This window comes from Talpa occidentalis, unplaced genomic scaffold (genome assembly GCF_014898055.3).
Source record: "Talpa occidentalis isolate TD23 unplaced genomic scaffold, MPIMG_talOcc4v2.1 talOcc4.12, whole genome shotgun sequence".
Lineage (NCBI taxonomy): Eukaryota > Metazoa > Chordata > Mammalia > Eulipotyphla > Talpidae > Talpa > Talpa occidentalis.
Window position 1 is genome coordinate 102,905,652 of NW_023601212.1, and position 15,080 is coordinate 102,920,731.

Genomic DNA, 15,080 nt, shown 5'->3' on the forward strand with positions numbered 1-15,080 from the left:
GACCCTTTGCCCAGTCAGGGCCAGGCTCAGCAGCCCTGGGCAGGACAGGCCTGCTCAGCACTCCGGCTAGCTATGCCCAGAGCCCAGCGCAGGCCCCACCCCGGTGCCCTGGCCTCCCCCAGCGAGGGTGCGGGGGCCCTGTGTGCCCAGCTGCCACAGGGCCTCCCTCCCCCGCCCACGGCCTGAGGCCCAGCACCTGCCGCAGCCATCACCTCCTGCTCCGGGCCAGCAGCCAGGCCAGCGCCCATCCAGCTATTTCCCAGAGAAGCTGCCTGCGTCTGTCCTGGTCTGTCTTCTCGGGAGCCTGGCTGAAGGCATATGTGGTCCCTGAGGGCGGCAGGGAGCTCCGGCCCCCCATGGGCACCCAGCAGGTGGCCCCCCGCACCCAGGGGCCCCCCGTCCTCCAGCATGGGCCGCCTGGCCCAGACGGCCCTGCCCGTCCTCCTTATTGCCGTGTCCTTGTTCCTGCACGGGGCCCGGCCGCAGCCGGCCAGTGCTGAGGGCCAAGGTAGGCCCCTCTCCCAGCGGCTGCGCAGACTGGAGGAGCAGGTGCGTGCAGCCAGCAGGGCGGGGGGGACAGTGGCCAGCCCCCCCACCCCCGACCAGGGCAGCCGCTGTTTCTCCTTCCGTACCGGCGAGGAGTGTCCCTGGGCACCCACGTGATGATCAGGAAGGGATCCAAGGCATGAGGGAGGTGGGGCACATGGAGTAGCTCCCGAGGGCCCTGCCCTATCCAGCCTGCTCCAAGGGCCCTGCTTTGAACCCCACAAACTGCCTATGTAACCCATCTTGCTGCCCGTCCACTCACAGCAGGCCCCGAGGCCGGCAGGGGGGTGGGCGTGGGCACCCCAACGCTGCCGCCCTGCCGGCTGGGGTCATGAGCGGGCACTGGCCCCACCCTGCCCCACAGTCCCACACGATCCAGGAGGTGACGCTGGCGCTCGGGCAGGCCCTCGCCAGCAGCTACAACCTGACCCACGACATGGACACCTGGCTCCGGAGAGCCAGGCCTCAGCGCAGGGCCACCTGGGCCTCCTCAAGACCTGATGCGGAAGACGCAGCACAGAGGCCAGAGGGTTGGCGCCCGGCTGCAAGCCCAGGACACCACCCTGCGTGCGAGGAGCCAACAGCAGGTTTAGGAGCGGGAGGAGCGGGAGGCCCAGCGGGCTGCCCTGGCCGGCCTGACCTTGGACATGCAGGCCCTGCAGGACTTGCTGGCTCATCTGACGCACCTTGTCCAGGCCCAGGGCGCTGGGCTGGCCGCTCTCCTGGAGCAGCTGCTCCGCCCTGACTCCCCTGGCCCCGGGCTGACCCCAGCCCCGCCAAGTCCCAGCCCCTTGAAGCTGCAAGGGGGCAGCTGGGCCCTCAGCCCTCCACCTGAGTCCAGGGGCCCACTGCAGGACTTCACTAGCCCATTCCAGGAGACACAGGAGCCCCCAGGCCCAGACAGCCAGAGGACACGGCCCCCCAAGAGCCCAGGATAGAGTAAGGAGTGAGGCTGCCTCCCACCCCGTCTCCATGTCCCTCCCGCCCTCCTCTGACCTCGGGCCCCTCTGAGAAGTCCCTCCACAGCGTGGACAGGCCACCCCATTCACACCTCACACCCCCGCCCCAGGGGTAAGGGCCTGTCTGCACCACCCGCAGGCACATGCTGCGGTCTGAGCATTAGCAGCAAATGGGCACGGCAGCCACTGCCCACTGGGCAGTGACAGTCCACTCAGCGGCAGGGGTACAGCCCAGCTCCCCCCACCCCTGGGAATCCAGGCCCAGCCCCTCCCCACGCCCCGGGACCCAGGCCCAGAGGCTGCAGGTAGGGCTGGGGGAGGGGCTGGACGGGCGGGTGGGGGCGGGCAGGGGGCTGGGTGGGCAGTGCCCGGCCCGACACCCTCCATCTCTGTCTGCAGTGCAAGCCCCCTGCTTGTCTTCCCCAATGCCTCTGCTGAGAACGCAGTCTTCCTGTGCCCGGCTTCCACGCGGGCCTGCGGCGCTGTCCATCTGCAGCTGGGTGCCCACGGCCGCCGGCCACCTGGGCACTCTCCTCTCCTACGCCACAGTGGACAATGACAACATGCTGGTGCTGCATGGCCGCCGCTCACTGCCCCCCAGCAACCTGCACTTCGTGATCGGGGACCCGGCCTTCAGGGAGCTGCCCCTGCAGCCGCTGCTCGACGGCCACTGACACCACATGTGCGTCACCTGGACGTCCGTCCTGGGCCGATAACGGCTCCACGTGGACTGCAGGCTCGTGGCCGCCAGCTCCCGCTTCCAGGAGGGCTACAAGATCCCGCCCGGAGGGTCCCTGGTGGTGGGCCAGGAGGAGCAAGACAGCGTGGGGGGCAGCTTTGACAACATGGAGGCCTTTGTGGGCAGCATGGCCGGCTTGGCCATCTGGGACCAGGCGCTGGTGCCTGGGGAGGTTGCCGACCTTGCCACCGGGCGGGAGTGCCCAGCGGGCGCCATCCTGACACTGGCCAGCACCGCCTCGGTCGGGGGGTTTGTGCAGAGGATCGCCTGCCCCTGCCTGGAGCTGTCCCTGAGGCCTGGCCCCTCACCACTGCGGGTGTGCCCTGGGCCGCCAGGAGGAGCCAGCCGCCTGCCATCCCGATGCCCTGAGGGCCAGACATGACAGTGTGCTTGGGGAGGAACAGAAGGGGGGCCTCTGGGGGCAGAGACCACCGCCCCCAACCGGCCAGGGAGAGCTGCTGCAGGCCCCCTCTCCAGGAGGCGGGGGGAGACCCTTCGGGCATGCACGGTCCGCATGGGGTGGGGGGGGAGAAGTGCTTCCTGTGCCCCAAAGCGCCCTATCGTCTGTTTGGCATCAATTTCATCTTTTTGAAGTCTGAATCGTGGTGAGTGAAACTAAGGCTGCAGGGCGAGCCAGCCTGGCCTGTCGGACTCTCGGGGGCAACGCAGGGGTGGGGCGGTGCATGGCCTTGGAGGGCAGGGCACGAGGACCAGTGGGTGCAGCACCCCTCTTCTGTGCAAGGGCCCAGAACCGCTGAGCTTCGTGCCAGGCCAAGTCCTGAGAAGCCCCCATTGCAGGCGCTTTCCAAAGAGCTGGGGAGAGGGGCGGCCCGGGCACCCCCCAGCACCTGGGGCTGTGCCTTCCCGAGGTTTCACTGCGCGTCTGCAGAGCGGCCCAGCCCCGCAGGGATGCCCAGTCGCCGGCCTGCCCTGAAGCCCCCTCAAGCCCCTCCTCCTCCCCAGGCCCCTCTGCCTTCTCTGGAACCTTGCCTGGTCCGTGGCACTGCGGGCAGAGGGGAGCTGCTTCTCTAGGGGACACTGGGGAGTTGATCAGGGGTACACTGGGGTGCAAGTGGGGCCCTGCCTGGCAACCCCATCAGGCACCCTGTCCCTGCCTCAGGCAAACAGGAAGGCACGCGGTTGGCAGCTCGAGGTGGCTGTCCCCGCGGTGCCCAGCTGGGGATGCTTTGAGGGGGGTGCTGGCTAGGACTGGGGGGGCCCTGAGAGCTGGGGAAGCTCAGGGCCACCAGGAATGTGGGAAGAGCCTGCCGTATGGGCTGTCCGGCAGGGCCGGTCCTGAACTGGGGTGTCTGGGCGGCATCGGGGACCCGCTACCCGGCAGGGTGGGCCACAACGCCCGCGGGCATGGCAGCGCGGCCACAGCCCCTCAGATACTGCCAGCTCTCGCCCGGCCCCAGACTCCCGCGTTTCCCAGTAAGGACAAAGCCAGGGCCCAGCGGGTCCTTCTGCGCCGGGAGCCAGCTCCAGGCAAGGGGTGGCTGGTGCCCGGGCCCTGTGCTCTGCACCTCTGAAAGGGCCAACTGCCCAGCAAAGGGCCGCGCTCTGGCCCTGTCCATCTGATGGAAACGCCCTGCCCGCCGCGCCCCACCCGCTTGGGCACAGAGACCAGCGTGACCTCCTGCTCCCGGCCGTTTTCACTTCCCCAGTGCCGGGGCAGCCCCACGCCCACACGACCCGCGCGGCGCCCGCTGCAGCCAGGACCCGGCAAGGCAGGGGCGGGCAAGGCAGGGGCGGGCCTGCAGGCCCCAGACAGCCCAAGGTCACAGCGCTGGGGCCGGCGCAGCAGCCTGTCCTCCCCCTCCCTCCCCCTCCCCCTCCCCTCCTTCCCCTTCCTCCCCCACCCTCTCCCTCCCCCTTCCCCTGCCCCTCCCCCACCCTGCCCCTCCCCTTCCCACCCCTCCCCCACCCTTCCCCTCCCCCTCTCCACCCTTCCCCTCCCCTTCCCACCCCTCCCCCACCCTTCCCCTCCCCTCCCCACCCTTCCCCTCCCCCAGCTCCTGGCCCAGCCTGCCTCCCCTCCCCCACCCTCCCCGCCCCTCCCCCCACCCGTCCTCCCCCAATCGTCCCCCACCCCTCAGCTCTTCAGTCGGCTCCCGCAGCCCCGCCCCTAGGGCCTGGGCCCCGCCCCCTTCCCGCGGGAGCGCGCGCTCCGCTCCCACCCGGACTACAGCTCCCAGAAGGCCCCGCGCGCAGGCGCGCCGCGGCCGCCGTCTGGGTCACGGGGTGCTGTCGGGTCACGTGACACCGCCGGGTCACGTGACGGCGGCTGTCACGGGAGCCCGCCGCCGGTCCGTCCCCCGAGGGCCATGGCCAACGTCTCCAAGAAGGTGTCGTGGTCCGGCCGCGACCGGGACGACGACGAGGCGACGCCGCTGCTGCGGAGCGCGGGGCGGCCCGAGGCGCAGGCCGGCGACGACGCGCCGCTGCTGAACGGGGCCGGGCCCGCGGCCGCGCGCCAGGTGAGCCCCGCGCCCGGGGAGCCCCCGCGCCCGGGGAGCCCCGCGCCCGGGGAGCCCCCGCGCCAGGTGAGCCCCCGCGCCAGGTGAGCCCGCGCGCCCGGTGAGCCCCCGCGCCCGGGAAGCCCCCGCGCGGGGCGAGGCGTGCGGTGGTCCCGGCGGGCCGCCTTCCCGCTCGGGGTCGCGGTGCGCGGAAGCCGGCGGAGCCTGGCGCCCTGGCCCTCCCCCCAGGTCGCCGGGAACGCGCGGGCTCAGCTGCTGGCCTTGGCGGGGGTTTGGAGCCCCGGAAAGTGCTGGCAGCGGACCGGGCCGCGCGCCCTCGCGGCGAGGCGGCTCAGCTGAGCCGGCGCTTCCTCCCCTCCCGTCAGCACAGCCCAGGCCGTCCCAGGGGACGGGCACGGCCTCTGCTTCCCTGAGCGGCTCGTGCCCTTCGCGCCCGCCCTGAGTCGGGCTTCACTGTGTGGGGACCAGGGCGCCGCGCGCTCTCCCGTGCGCTCTGTTTCCGCCTCAGGGCGCCGGATTTGAGGCCGCTCCGGTTCCGGGTCGCCCCTCTTCCCCCTCTTCGCCTCACGTGTCTGGCACAGGCACTGCAGGCAGCTGGCAGCCCATCCCCGGCGGTGTGGGGCGAAGCCAGGCCCGGGGGCAGCCGGAGGCCCCCCACCGCCCACCTGGCAGTGCACTGTGAGGCTGGGGGTTTGGGCCACAGGCCGTTTGTTATTTTCCTTCTGGAAATATTTTGGTTTGCTTTTCCTTCTTACAGGAAGGTTATTTTCAGGCGGAAACAGAGAAACGTGGAAGCTCACTTAGGGGATTACAGGTCAGAGAGTGGGAACCTGGCAGATGTGGACTTGGCTTTACCTCTGAATAACAGGTCTTTGGGGCTCCCACCCCGCCTTGGCTAACAGGTCTAAGAGTTGATTTATTTGGGAAAGAGACGGTTGATCTTGTTTCTTAAGTAGCATTTCCATAAAAGTCTTTGGAAGCTTCGTTGTCTGCATTTACATCCTACTTGTTAGCTGCTCTAAAGCAACGTAGGAAATGCCTTCGTGTGCGCCTGCCCCGCCTGGGTGGGGTGGGGGTCAGGTAGCCTGAGGTGTGATGCGTTTGGCTGGGTGTTGGGCAGTGGAGGGTCCTCACTCAGCACACAGCCTGGAAAGGACCAGGCAGGGTGTGCTGCTGGCCCCAGCTCTGGGAGTACATTTGCGTGGGTGTGGGGTGGGGCTGGGAAGCAGATAGCGTGGTTGGGGCTTCCCCTTGGAGTGCCCCAGGGAAGCTGTGCGGGCTGGGCAGGGCCGAGGCTCTGTGCCCCAGCCCACTCTGAAGTGCCCGGCCCAGTGCCGCTGTCCTGAGCCCCAGGAACATCCGTCCCACTGATACTGAAAACGGAGTACAGAAGCAGCCCGCAGTGGATGCTGCAGCAGTGGTCGGGGCTAGGGCTAGGCTCAGGAGCTGCTGTCAGCGCTGGATGCCTTCAACTCCAATGACAGCCGGTGCCACGCCCTGCAGGAGGGCCTGAGGAGCGCCCCAGGAGCTGGGGGTGACAGCTTGTCCTGGCTGCCCCCACCTGCGGCGGAGGTGTCCTTGTCACCGGCCCCACACAGCCTGCGAGCGCGGCCACAAGGTGGCCCTGGCAGGCCGTGAGTGCCCAGCAGAGAGCAGGCAGGGCCGCAGGGAGCGCAGACGGGGCTGAGCTGGACATGCGTCCACCCGTGCAGGACCAGCCCCCAGCGCCGCCTCTGGGTTTCTGCTTTTGCCCTGCCCGAGTGTGGGTGATGGTGACTGAGCCAGTGGAGCACTGCCCGCCCGCTGCTGGGTCAGGGTGAGGTCACCAGCAGTCACGGGCACGTGCGCGGGCAGTGGGAAGTGGGGGTTCCCAGACCTGCTGGAGGGTCTGAGCCAGAGCAGGCGCTGCGAGGCAGCCGTCAGCAAGGCAGGCAGTTTTCAGACGCCCGGGTCTCTGCGCTGCCCTGACTGGCGGGGCAGGGCGGACACCAGGTCAGCATTTAGAATGGCTTCTGGGGAGGCTGTTTCTCTGGGAGCTGAGGTGTCCCCAAGGAGCGTGTCTTACCCCATGACCAATTGCTCATCATCATTGGAAAGTGGGGGGTGCAAGGCAGCTGCAGGGGCAGGTTGTCTGCCACCCCAGCACCCCAGACCCGTCTCAGGGTGAGTGAGCGCCCGGCTTTCTCCTCGGAGGCTCCCAGCACCGGGGAACCTCTTCCAGGGCGTCCCTCTGCCCTAAAGTCCTCTTGCTGATCTCTGTCTCAGCCCTCCACCTAGCCCTACCTCGTGGGGTACAGGTTGGCCACCCCAACTTCCCTAGGAGCCCCCAAATCTCCCTTTTATTAGCCACTGCCTGGGGCTGGGTGGGTGGGTCAGCCCCGCACCCTCGCACGTCAGCCAGCACCCAGTCTGGGTGGGCCACGGGTTTGGGGGAGCAGAGTGGCATAGGCCACAGTGAGAAACGGGGCGGCCTGCTTCCTGGTCCGTGGGTGCCCCCTGCCACCCTGGCCTCCAGCACAGGGGCCCTCGGCTGAGCGGCCCCAGCACTGCAGGCCGGGACGGCAAACACCTCGAAGTCATCGCAAAAATTTGTCTTAATTGCGGTGAAAGCGCCTAAAGAGGGCCCGCTGGCTCCACCGTCGTCACCGCCGCTCAGTGGCCTGAGGCCGCCGGGCTGTGAGCTCCTGTGCCCCCGCCGCCACGAGAGCCTGTCCACCTCGAAAACAAGCCTTCGCCAGACAGCCCCCGCCCCGGCCGAGCTTGGCTGCGGGGCTCCCCTCTGCACCGCCCTTCCCGCCTGGGGTGCGCCAGCCGGACCCCTGCCGCTCGCTCCTCCGCCCCCAGAAGTGGGAGGGCTCGTTTCCGGGAGCCCCGCTGGCTCCGGGGGCACCTCTCGGGCGCCGCAGCCACCGCCCTGTGCCTGCCCCGTGGGCGCCCGCTCAGGGCCGCAGTCGGCGTCCATTGGGAGGCCGCGCTCCGTGGACCGGCGGCACCGGGGCAGGGAGGTGGGCGGGGCGGGCAGGAAGCCGCCTCCCACCCCTGGGACGGGGCCCTGGGCCTGCTCCTGCTGTCCCCCGCAGCCGGTGGCCGAGCCCCCCTCTCTTCTCCTAGTTGCCCCATTCGGCGTTTTTCCGGGCCGGACAGATGAGCAACGTGGAGCTGGACGACGAGCTTCTGGACCCGGTGGGTGGCCGAGGCCTGCCCTGCGCAGCTGCGGCGGGGAGGTGGACAGAGCCGCTGCGGGGGGTGCAGGGCGTGGGCAGGCGCGGGCGGGGACACACCTGCGGCCGCTGGGCTGTTGGCTCGTCTCAGAGCCCCGGCCCCAGACCGCGTTCCCCCACCCGGCTCTGCGCCCTGCTCCCTGCTCCCCGCGGCCCGCGCACTGCCCCCTGCGCCCGACCCGCGTCTCTCCGCGCCAGCGCCAGCGCCCGCAGCTGTGGGGCGCTCTGCCCCGCCGCAGTCTTCTCCAGGCCGTGCCTGCCACGCCCGCCGCGGTGCCCGCCCGCCCTGCAGCGCCTCGGCCACGGAAGCCCCGCGTTCTGCTGGCGCCACCGCTCCGCCCTCAGCCGGCCCTCCCGGGCCTCTGTGCCTCAGCCCTGAGCAGCGGCCCTGGCTGTGCGCGGGCCTGAGGCGAGGAGCCCAGTTCGCTTGCCTGGGGGTGCCCGGCCCAGCCCGGCTCTCCCTCCCCATGCTGGCCCGGCCCACTGTGGTCGCGGCGGCTGGCAGAACCGCAGGCTGTTTTCTGGGCTCCAGGTTCCCTCCCGGCTGGCCTGTGCCGGGCCCGCCACTCTGGGGTGTCTCACCCTGGCAGCCCCCCCTTCACACCCCCCGCCCCAGCTCTGCTCGTCATCAGGGCTCCGGCTACCCCTTCTCACCTGGCCTGGCCTGGCCCACCCCGCAGGGGCCCCCCATCTCCTGGAAGGGCTCCTGGGCTCGGGGACAGTGCAGCTCCTCGCAGCGCCCCTCGGGGGTTCACCCCCGGCTGTCCCAGACCTCTCTGTGGGCCCCTGGGGTCCCGTTCTATGGTCGGGAGGGCGGTGAGCTCAGCTCCACCCCGCGCCCTGCACGGCCGAGCCTTCAGCCTTGCAGTCGCGCCCTCGTCCTCCCGGCGGCTCGTGCCCCGCAGCCGCGGAGGCCAGCCCGATCCTCGGCTCACGAGAGGCGCCCCCGCTCCAGAGAGCCGGGGTCCGGGGCGGAGCCTGCACAGAGGCCGGGCCCGGCTGCTGTCCCGTGACGGCCACCCCGCCCCTGCGTCCTCTGGCGCGGCCGCGGAGGGGCTGCTGGCCTGCGGCCTGGCGACCACGCTGTGCCCGCGTCCATCGGGAGCGCGGGTCTGTCCTGCCTCGTGTCCTGGCCTCCCTCCACTCCGCGCTTGGGTCTGAGGGGCGCTGCTGGTCAGGGTGCTCCACCTCTTTCTCCCGCAGGAGACGGACCCCCCGCCCCCCTTCCCCAAGGAGATCCCGCACAACGAGAAGCTGCTGTCCCTCAAGTATGAGGTGGGCCCCCCCCGCCCACCCCCCTCTCCCCAGCCCAGCGCCCCGCCCCCCGGCACTCACGGCTGTCTCTGCGCCGCCCCAGAGCCTGGACTATGACAACAGCGAGAACCAGCTGTTCCTGGAGGAGGAGCGGCGCATCAACCACACGGTGAGCCCCGCCGCCCCGCCTGCTGCTCGCGGGGGGGCCGGCGGCGACGCCCTGACGCCCCGCCCCCCCCCCCACCGCAGGCCTTCCGCACGGTGGAGATCAAGCGCTGGGTCATCTGCGCCATGATCGGCATCCTCACGGGCCTCGTGGCCTGCTTCATCGACATCGTGGTGGAGCTCCTGGCCGGCCTCAAGTACCGCGTGGTCAAGGACCGTATCCTCGGCCGGCCGCGCGGGGCGGGGCGGGGCAGGGGCGGGCCGGGGCCGGGGCCGCTGCTGGCCGGGGTCCTTGACGAGCCAGACATCGACAGCGTCACGGACAAGGAGGGCCTGTCCTCCTCCCTGCTGCTCTGGGCCGCCCTCAACGCCGCCTTCGTGCTGGTCGGCTCCGTCATCGTGGCCTTCGTAGAGGTGTGGCTGGACGCGGGCAGCAGGACCCACCGGCGGGGCTGGGCGTGGCGCCCCGCGCGGGTGCTGAGCCGGCCCAGTGGGAGCCCCGCTGCCCCTAGCACAGGCGCCCCAGAGGGGAGCTCCTGAGGTGCGGCCTCCCCGGCCGGCCCTGCCCACAGGCGCAGGGGTTGGGGGAGGGGCAGGTCCAGAAGCTGCTCTGGGGTGCGGAGCAGCGCCCAGGTGTGGGAGTCCCGGTCCCTCTGCGGGCGCGTGTCCTGTGCCCCCTCCGGGCGCTGGGCCGGGCCCCTGGAGGCCTTGCTGCATGGGTGGGAGCAGCAGAGCCCACACCAGCCGAGCCTGGGTCCGGCCACTGTGCCCGCCCAGCGTGGTGCCCTGTCCTTCCAGCCGGTTGCTGCTGGCAGTGGGATCCCCCAGATCAAGTGCTTCCTCAATGGGGTGAAGATCCCCCATGTAGTCCGGCTCAAGGTGAGGCCTGGGCCCCCTCGTGGGGGTGCTCACGGCGGGTGGGACGTGGAAGCCCCATGAGCGGGGTGGGCCCCGGGATGCTCTGGCCGACAGCACCCAGGCTGGGCTGAGGGGCCTGAGCGCATGGGGCGCCCCTTTCCTCACCCCTGCACCTGCCTGGTCTTCTCCTGGTCCAGCCAGCCCCAGAGCCAGCGGCACCCCTCCCCGGGGCGGGGCCGCAGCTGAGGGTGGGAGCCGCCACGCTGAGCTGCCTCTGCCGCCCTGTGTCGCCGCATGGCGAGGGCCAGGGCAGGCCCCTCGGGGGCTCTGGGAGGACCCCGCGTGGCGGCGCGGCCGTGTCCGGCAGAAGGTGATGCCGAGTCTGGGGCAGAGCAGGACACGGCCCTGGGCTGGGGGCCATGTCCCGCGCGGCACCTCAGGAGCCGCTCCCGCGTTGCAGACCCTGGTGATCAAGGTGTCCGGTGTGATCCTGTCCGTGGTGGGTGGACTGGCCGTGGGAAAGGTAAAGGTGCCGTCCAGCCACCCCCCACCCCCACCCCCGCGTCGCCCGAGGCCCGACCCTCCCCCTGATGACCACGTTGTCCCGCGCCCACAGGAGGGTCCGATGATCCACTCGGGCTCTGTCATCGCAGCCGGGGTCTCCCAGGGGAGGTCGACGTCGCTGAAGCGCGACTTCAAGGTCAGCCCCGCTGGTGCCGCCGGGCAGAGCCTCGCGGGGGGTGGCGCGACCTGGGACGGAAGCCTCCGGGCTGGGCGGGCAGTGCCGGGGCTGTGCGGGTTCCGACCGTTCGCGGCAGTTCAGAGCCGCGTCCCCGCGTGCCGTGGCCGCGCCTCGTCCTCTGCGCCGGCCTGTCCGCTGGGCGTGGGCTCCGACCCTGCTCCCGCCCGGGCCCAGGGGAGGAGCGTCTGCCTCGGGCCAGCTGCCAGGAGCCCCGAGCCCCTGGTTTTCCAACCCAGCTCCAGTTCCGCGCCACACGCCCCACCCCGCGTCCATCTCAGCCCCGGGCCCTCCCCGCGCTCCCCACCCCCAGCTTGGCTGCATCCCCCCCGCCTGAGGCCTGGCCTGCGGGCCCTGACCCCCTCTGCACTGCAGATCTTCGAGTACTTCCGCAGAGACACGGAGAAGCGGGACTTCGTCTCAGCGGGCGCCGCGGCCGGCGTGTCTGCAGCCTTTGGCGCCCCCGTGGGTGAGGCTGCCCCCCGGGCGTGCCGGGGCCTCGCCCCACTGCCCTCCCCTCGCGTGTGGGAGACTGCGCGGTGCTGGCCGGGGAGGCGCGTGGGCAGCCCTGGGCCCGGACCCGCGGGCGTTCAGGGCTGGCCTCTTCCAGGCGGGGTCCTGTTCAGCCTGGAGGAAGGCGCCTCTTTCTGGAACCAGTTCCTGACCTGGAGGATCGTAAGTCTGCGGTCACAGCTGCGGTCCCGTCAGCAGAGCCTGGCCTTGGGCGTCCGGCGGGCTCCAGGCTGCGGGCCCTGCTGGGTTGTGTGCTGGGGCGGGCCCGGCCCCTGCCTGCCCTGGCTGCCCTGCCCTTTGGCCGCTGCTGGGCTGTGGGGGTGCTGGGCTCACCCACGCTCCGCCCACAGTTCTTCGCTTCCATGATCTCCACCTTCACCCTCAACTTCGTCCTGAGCATCTACCACGGGAACGCCTGGGACCTGTCCAGCCCCGGCCTCATCAACTTCGGGAGGTTTGACTCGGAGGTGACTGCGTCGTCCTGGGGCGGCCGGGCCTTGGGGTGCCGGCTACGCCCATGGGCGCGGGGCAGGCAGCGCGGGCAGGCGGGGCTCCTCAGATGACACTCTCCCCGCAGACCATGGTGTACACCATCCACGAGATCCCCATCTTCATCGCCATGGGTGTGGTGGGTAAGGGCCGCGCCGGGCGCCGCCGAGCTTTTCCCCTGCATGTGGCCGGGGCTGGGGCAGGCGCGGATGGCTTGAGAAGGGGGCTGGGCAGCGGTCCCCAGTCTGAGTGAGCCTGTCACCTGCGGTGTGGGGACAAGCAGCAGTGGCCCTACCCCACCCCTGCGTCCCTGCTTCCCCCTCTACACCGTAGCCTCACCCCTGCATGCCAGGCCTCACCCCTGCGTCCTCAGCCTCCCTCTGCACCCCAGCCTCCCCCCGCACCCAGGCCTCTATCCCAGGTCCCTCGTGTTCCTTTCATCGCAGGTGGCATCCTCGGGGCCGTGTTCAACGCCTTGAATTACTGGCTGACCATGTTCCGGATCAGGTGAGGAACCTCTGGTCTGTGCCCCAAGTGGACAGGTGGGGCCACAAGGCCTCGGATGTGGGTGCATGCTGGGCTCTGCCCATGGGCATGTGGAAGCCCCCCCACAGCCTGACTATCCTGCTGCTGGCCAGGTACATCCACCGGCCCTGCCTCCAGGTGATCGAGGCCATGCTGGTGGCCGCCGTCACGGCCACGGTCGCCTTTGTGCTGATCTACTCGTCGCGGGACTGCCAGCCCCTGCAGGGGAGCTCCGTGTCCTACCCGCTCCAGGTAGGGGCCCTGGCCTGGGTGTCCCGGGGCCGGGCAGCTGTCCGCAGCGTCCTGTTGACCGGCCACCCACCCCGTGCCCACACCCAACCTCCCTGCCGCCTCCTCCCACCTCGCAGCTCTTCTGTGCGGACGGCGAGTACAACTCGATGGCCGCCGCCTTCTTCAACACCCCAGAGAAGAGCGTGGTCAGCCTCTTCCACGACCCCCCAGGTGCACGCCCCGGTCCAGACCCCACAGCACCGGGCCCAGGCCAGGTTCTGGGTTGCGGTGAGCTTGGCCTCGAGTCTGGGTTCTGATCACTATTTGATCTGTCTGCATGGCGTGGGCCACGGGCCCCCCCTACGCCAGTGACCTGCCCCCGGGCCACCGGGCACACCTGCCCTCGGTGCTGCCTCTGGGCGGCTGGCCCTCCTGCCTCCCAGGCCCGCCCGGCCTGGCCACGTGGAGCCTCGGGGCAGATGGAACTGGCGGGTGGGTGCCTGGGAGATGGCGGAGGCCTGGCAACTTTTCTGTCTCCAGGCTCCTACAACCCCATGACCCTCGGCCTCTTCACGCTGGTCTACTTCTTCTTGGCTTGCTGGACATACGGACTGACAGTGTCTGCCGGCGTCTTCATCCCGTCCCTGCTAATCGGCGCTGCCTGGGGCCGGCTTTTCGGCATCTCCCTGTCCTATGTCACTGGGGCCGCGGTGAGTGGGGCTGGGCGGGTGGGGGAGGCTAAGCCTGCCGCCGGGGCGACGTGGGCAGTGACTGGCCCCAGCCCCTCCAGGCTCGCCCTCCCAGGATGGGTGAGGGTGTCTGGGGTGGACCCCCTCACGGGGTACAGGCAGGCATATCGTGAGCCGCCAGAGCTGAGGCTAGCGCCTACGCCTGCTGTGGACGTCCTCACCGGCAGATGTCTGCCTCCCGGCACCCTCCCCACCCCGCCTGCAGCCACCCACCCCTCTCCCGGAGGGAGCATCGGGCACCTTGGCAGGTTTGGGATCTGCCCCTCAGTGCCACCTCTGGTCGTCCCTGCAGATCTGGGCTGACCCTGGCAAGTACGCCCTGATGGGAGCGGCTGCCCAGCTCGGTGAGTCCCGGCTGCAGGTGGTGCGTGGATGGTGGTCAGGGGCCATGGGGCCCAGGCAGGGACTCACCTACCTTCCCTCCCACAGGCGGGATTGTGAGGATGACGCTGAGCCTGACAGTCATCATGATGGAGGCCACCAGCAACGTGACCTACGGCTTCCCCATCATGCTGGTCCTCATGACAGCCAAGATCGTGGGGGACGTCTTCATAGAGGTGCAGCAGAGCCACAGCCTGGGCCCTCCCTCCCTCTGCACCCTAGTCCCTGCTTCTAGCCTGAGAGGGTGGGGTGGGGTAGGTGGGGGGCTCCCTGGTGCTCACCTGCCCGCCCCCCAGGGCCTGTACGACATGCACATCCAGCTGCAGAGTGTGCCCTTCCTGCACTGGGAGGCCCCGGTCACCTCGCACTCGCTCACCGCCAGGTAGGTGCGGGCAGGCGGGCGGCTGTCTGGGCGGCGCCCTGCGCAGCGCCGGCTAACAGCACGTGCCCGCAGGGAGGTGATGAGCACACCGGTCACCTGCCTGCGCCGGCGGGAGAAGGTGGGCGTCATCGTGGACGTGCTGAGCGACGTGGCGTCCAACCACAACGGCTTCCCTGTGGTCGAGCCTGCGGACGACACCAGGTGCCCGCTGCTGCCCCCCCCCCCCCCCCCCGCACCAGGTCCCAGGGCCGCCCCGCCAGAGGGCCTCAGCCAAAGTCTGTGGGGCCTGGCCCGGAGCTGGGGCCCGGGCTCTTGCTGTCCCCGCTGACCCAGCCCCTCCCTCCGCAGCCGGCCAGGCTCCGGGGCCTCATCCTGCGCTCCCAGCTCATTGTCCTGCTGAAGCACAAGGTGGGCGGGCCGGCCGGGGCGGGGCCATCGGGGCCGGGCGGGGGCGGGGCCGGGCCGGCCGGGCTCCTCGACGGCGCGCCCGCAGGTCTTCGTGGAGCGGTCCAGCAGAGGCCTGGTGCGGCGGCGGCTGCGGCTGAAGGACTTCCGGGACGCCTACCCGCGCTTCCCCCCGATCCAGTCCATCCACGTGTCGCAGGACGAGCGGGAGTGCACCATGGACCTCTCCGAGTTCATGAACCCTCCCCCTACACCGTGCCCCAGGTGCCTGCGGGAGCGCCCGGGCAGGCCCCGTGGCCTGGGCGGGCGCGGCTGGTGCCCGGTTCTCCCCTCCCGTGGGCGCGGCAACTGACGCCCGCTCCCCGCAGGACGCGTCTCTGCCGCGGGTGTTCAAGCTGTTCCGGGCCCTGGCCTGCGGCACCTGGTGGTGGTGGACAACCTCAA

At 70.7% G+C, this 15,080-nt stretch overlaps 2 protein-coding genes across 2 annotated transcripts; both read left to right on the forward strand.

Annotated features, from left to right (window-relative positions):
• Positions 1-889: 889 nt before the first annotated feature.
• Positions 890-2,626, forward strand: PTX4 (pentraxin 4). Its single transcript, XM_037508111.2, is given in 4 exon segments — positions 890-1,326; positions 1,422-1,485; positions 1,905-1,979; positions 1,981-2,626. Coding segments are annotated over 4 exon segments (1,065 nt in total). The 5' UTR covers positions 890-1,046.
• A 1,917-nt stretch (positions 2,627-4,543) lies between these two features.
• On the forward strand, positions 4,544-15,078 carry CLCN7 (chloride voltage-gated channel 7; the record flags this gene model as incomplete). Its single annotated transcript, XM_037508112.2, is given in 26 exon segments — positions 4,544-4,724; positions 7,836-7,907; positions 9,149-9,220; positions 9,303-9,368; positions 9,449-9,581; positions 9,669-9,778; positions 10,163-10,243; positions 10,683-10,745; positions 10,839-10,922; positions 11,337-11,430; positions 11,572-11,636; positions 11,825-11,941; positions 12,052-12,106; positions 12,410-12,470; positions 12,602-12,740; positions 12,857-12,950; positions 13,260-13,429; positions 13,761-13,812; positions 13,898-14,025; positions 14,146-14,231; positions 14,304-14,430; positions 14,577-14,639; positions 14,725-14,878; positions 14,881-14,900; positions 15,005-15,041; positions 15,044-15,078. Coding segments are annotated over 26 exon segments (2,331 nt in total), but the record flags the coding sequence as incomplete, so codon positions are not given.
• Between the last annotated feature and the right edge of the window lie 2 nt (positions 15,079-15,080).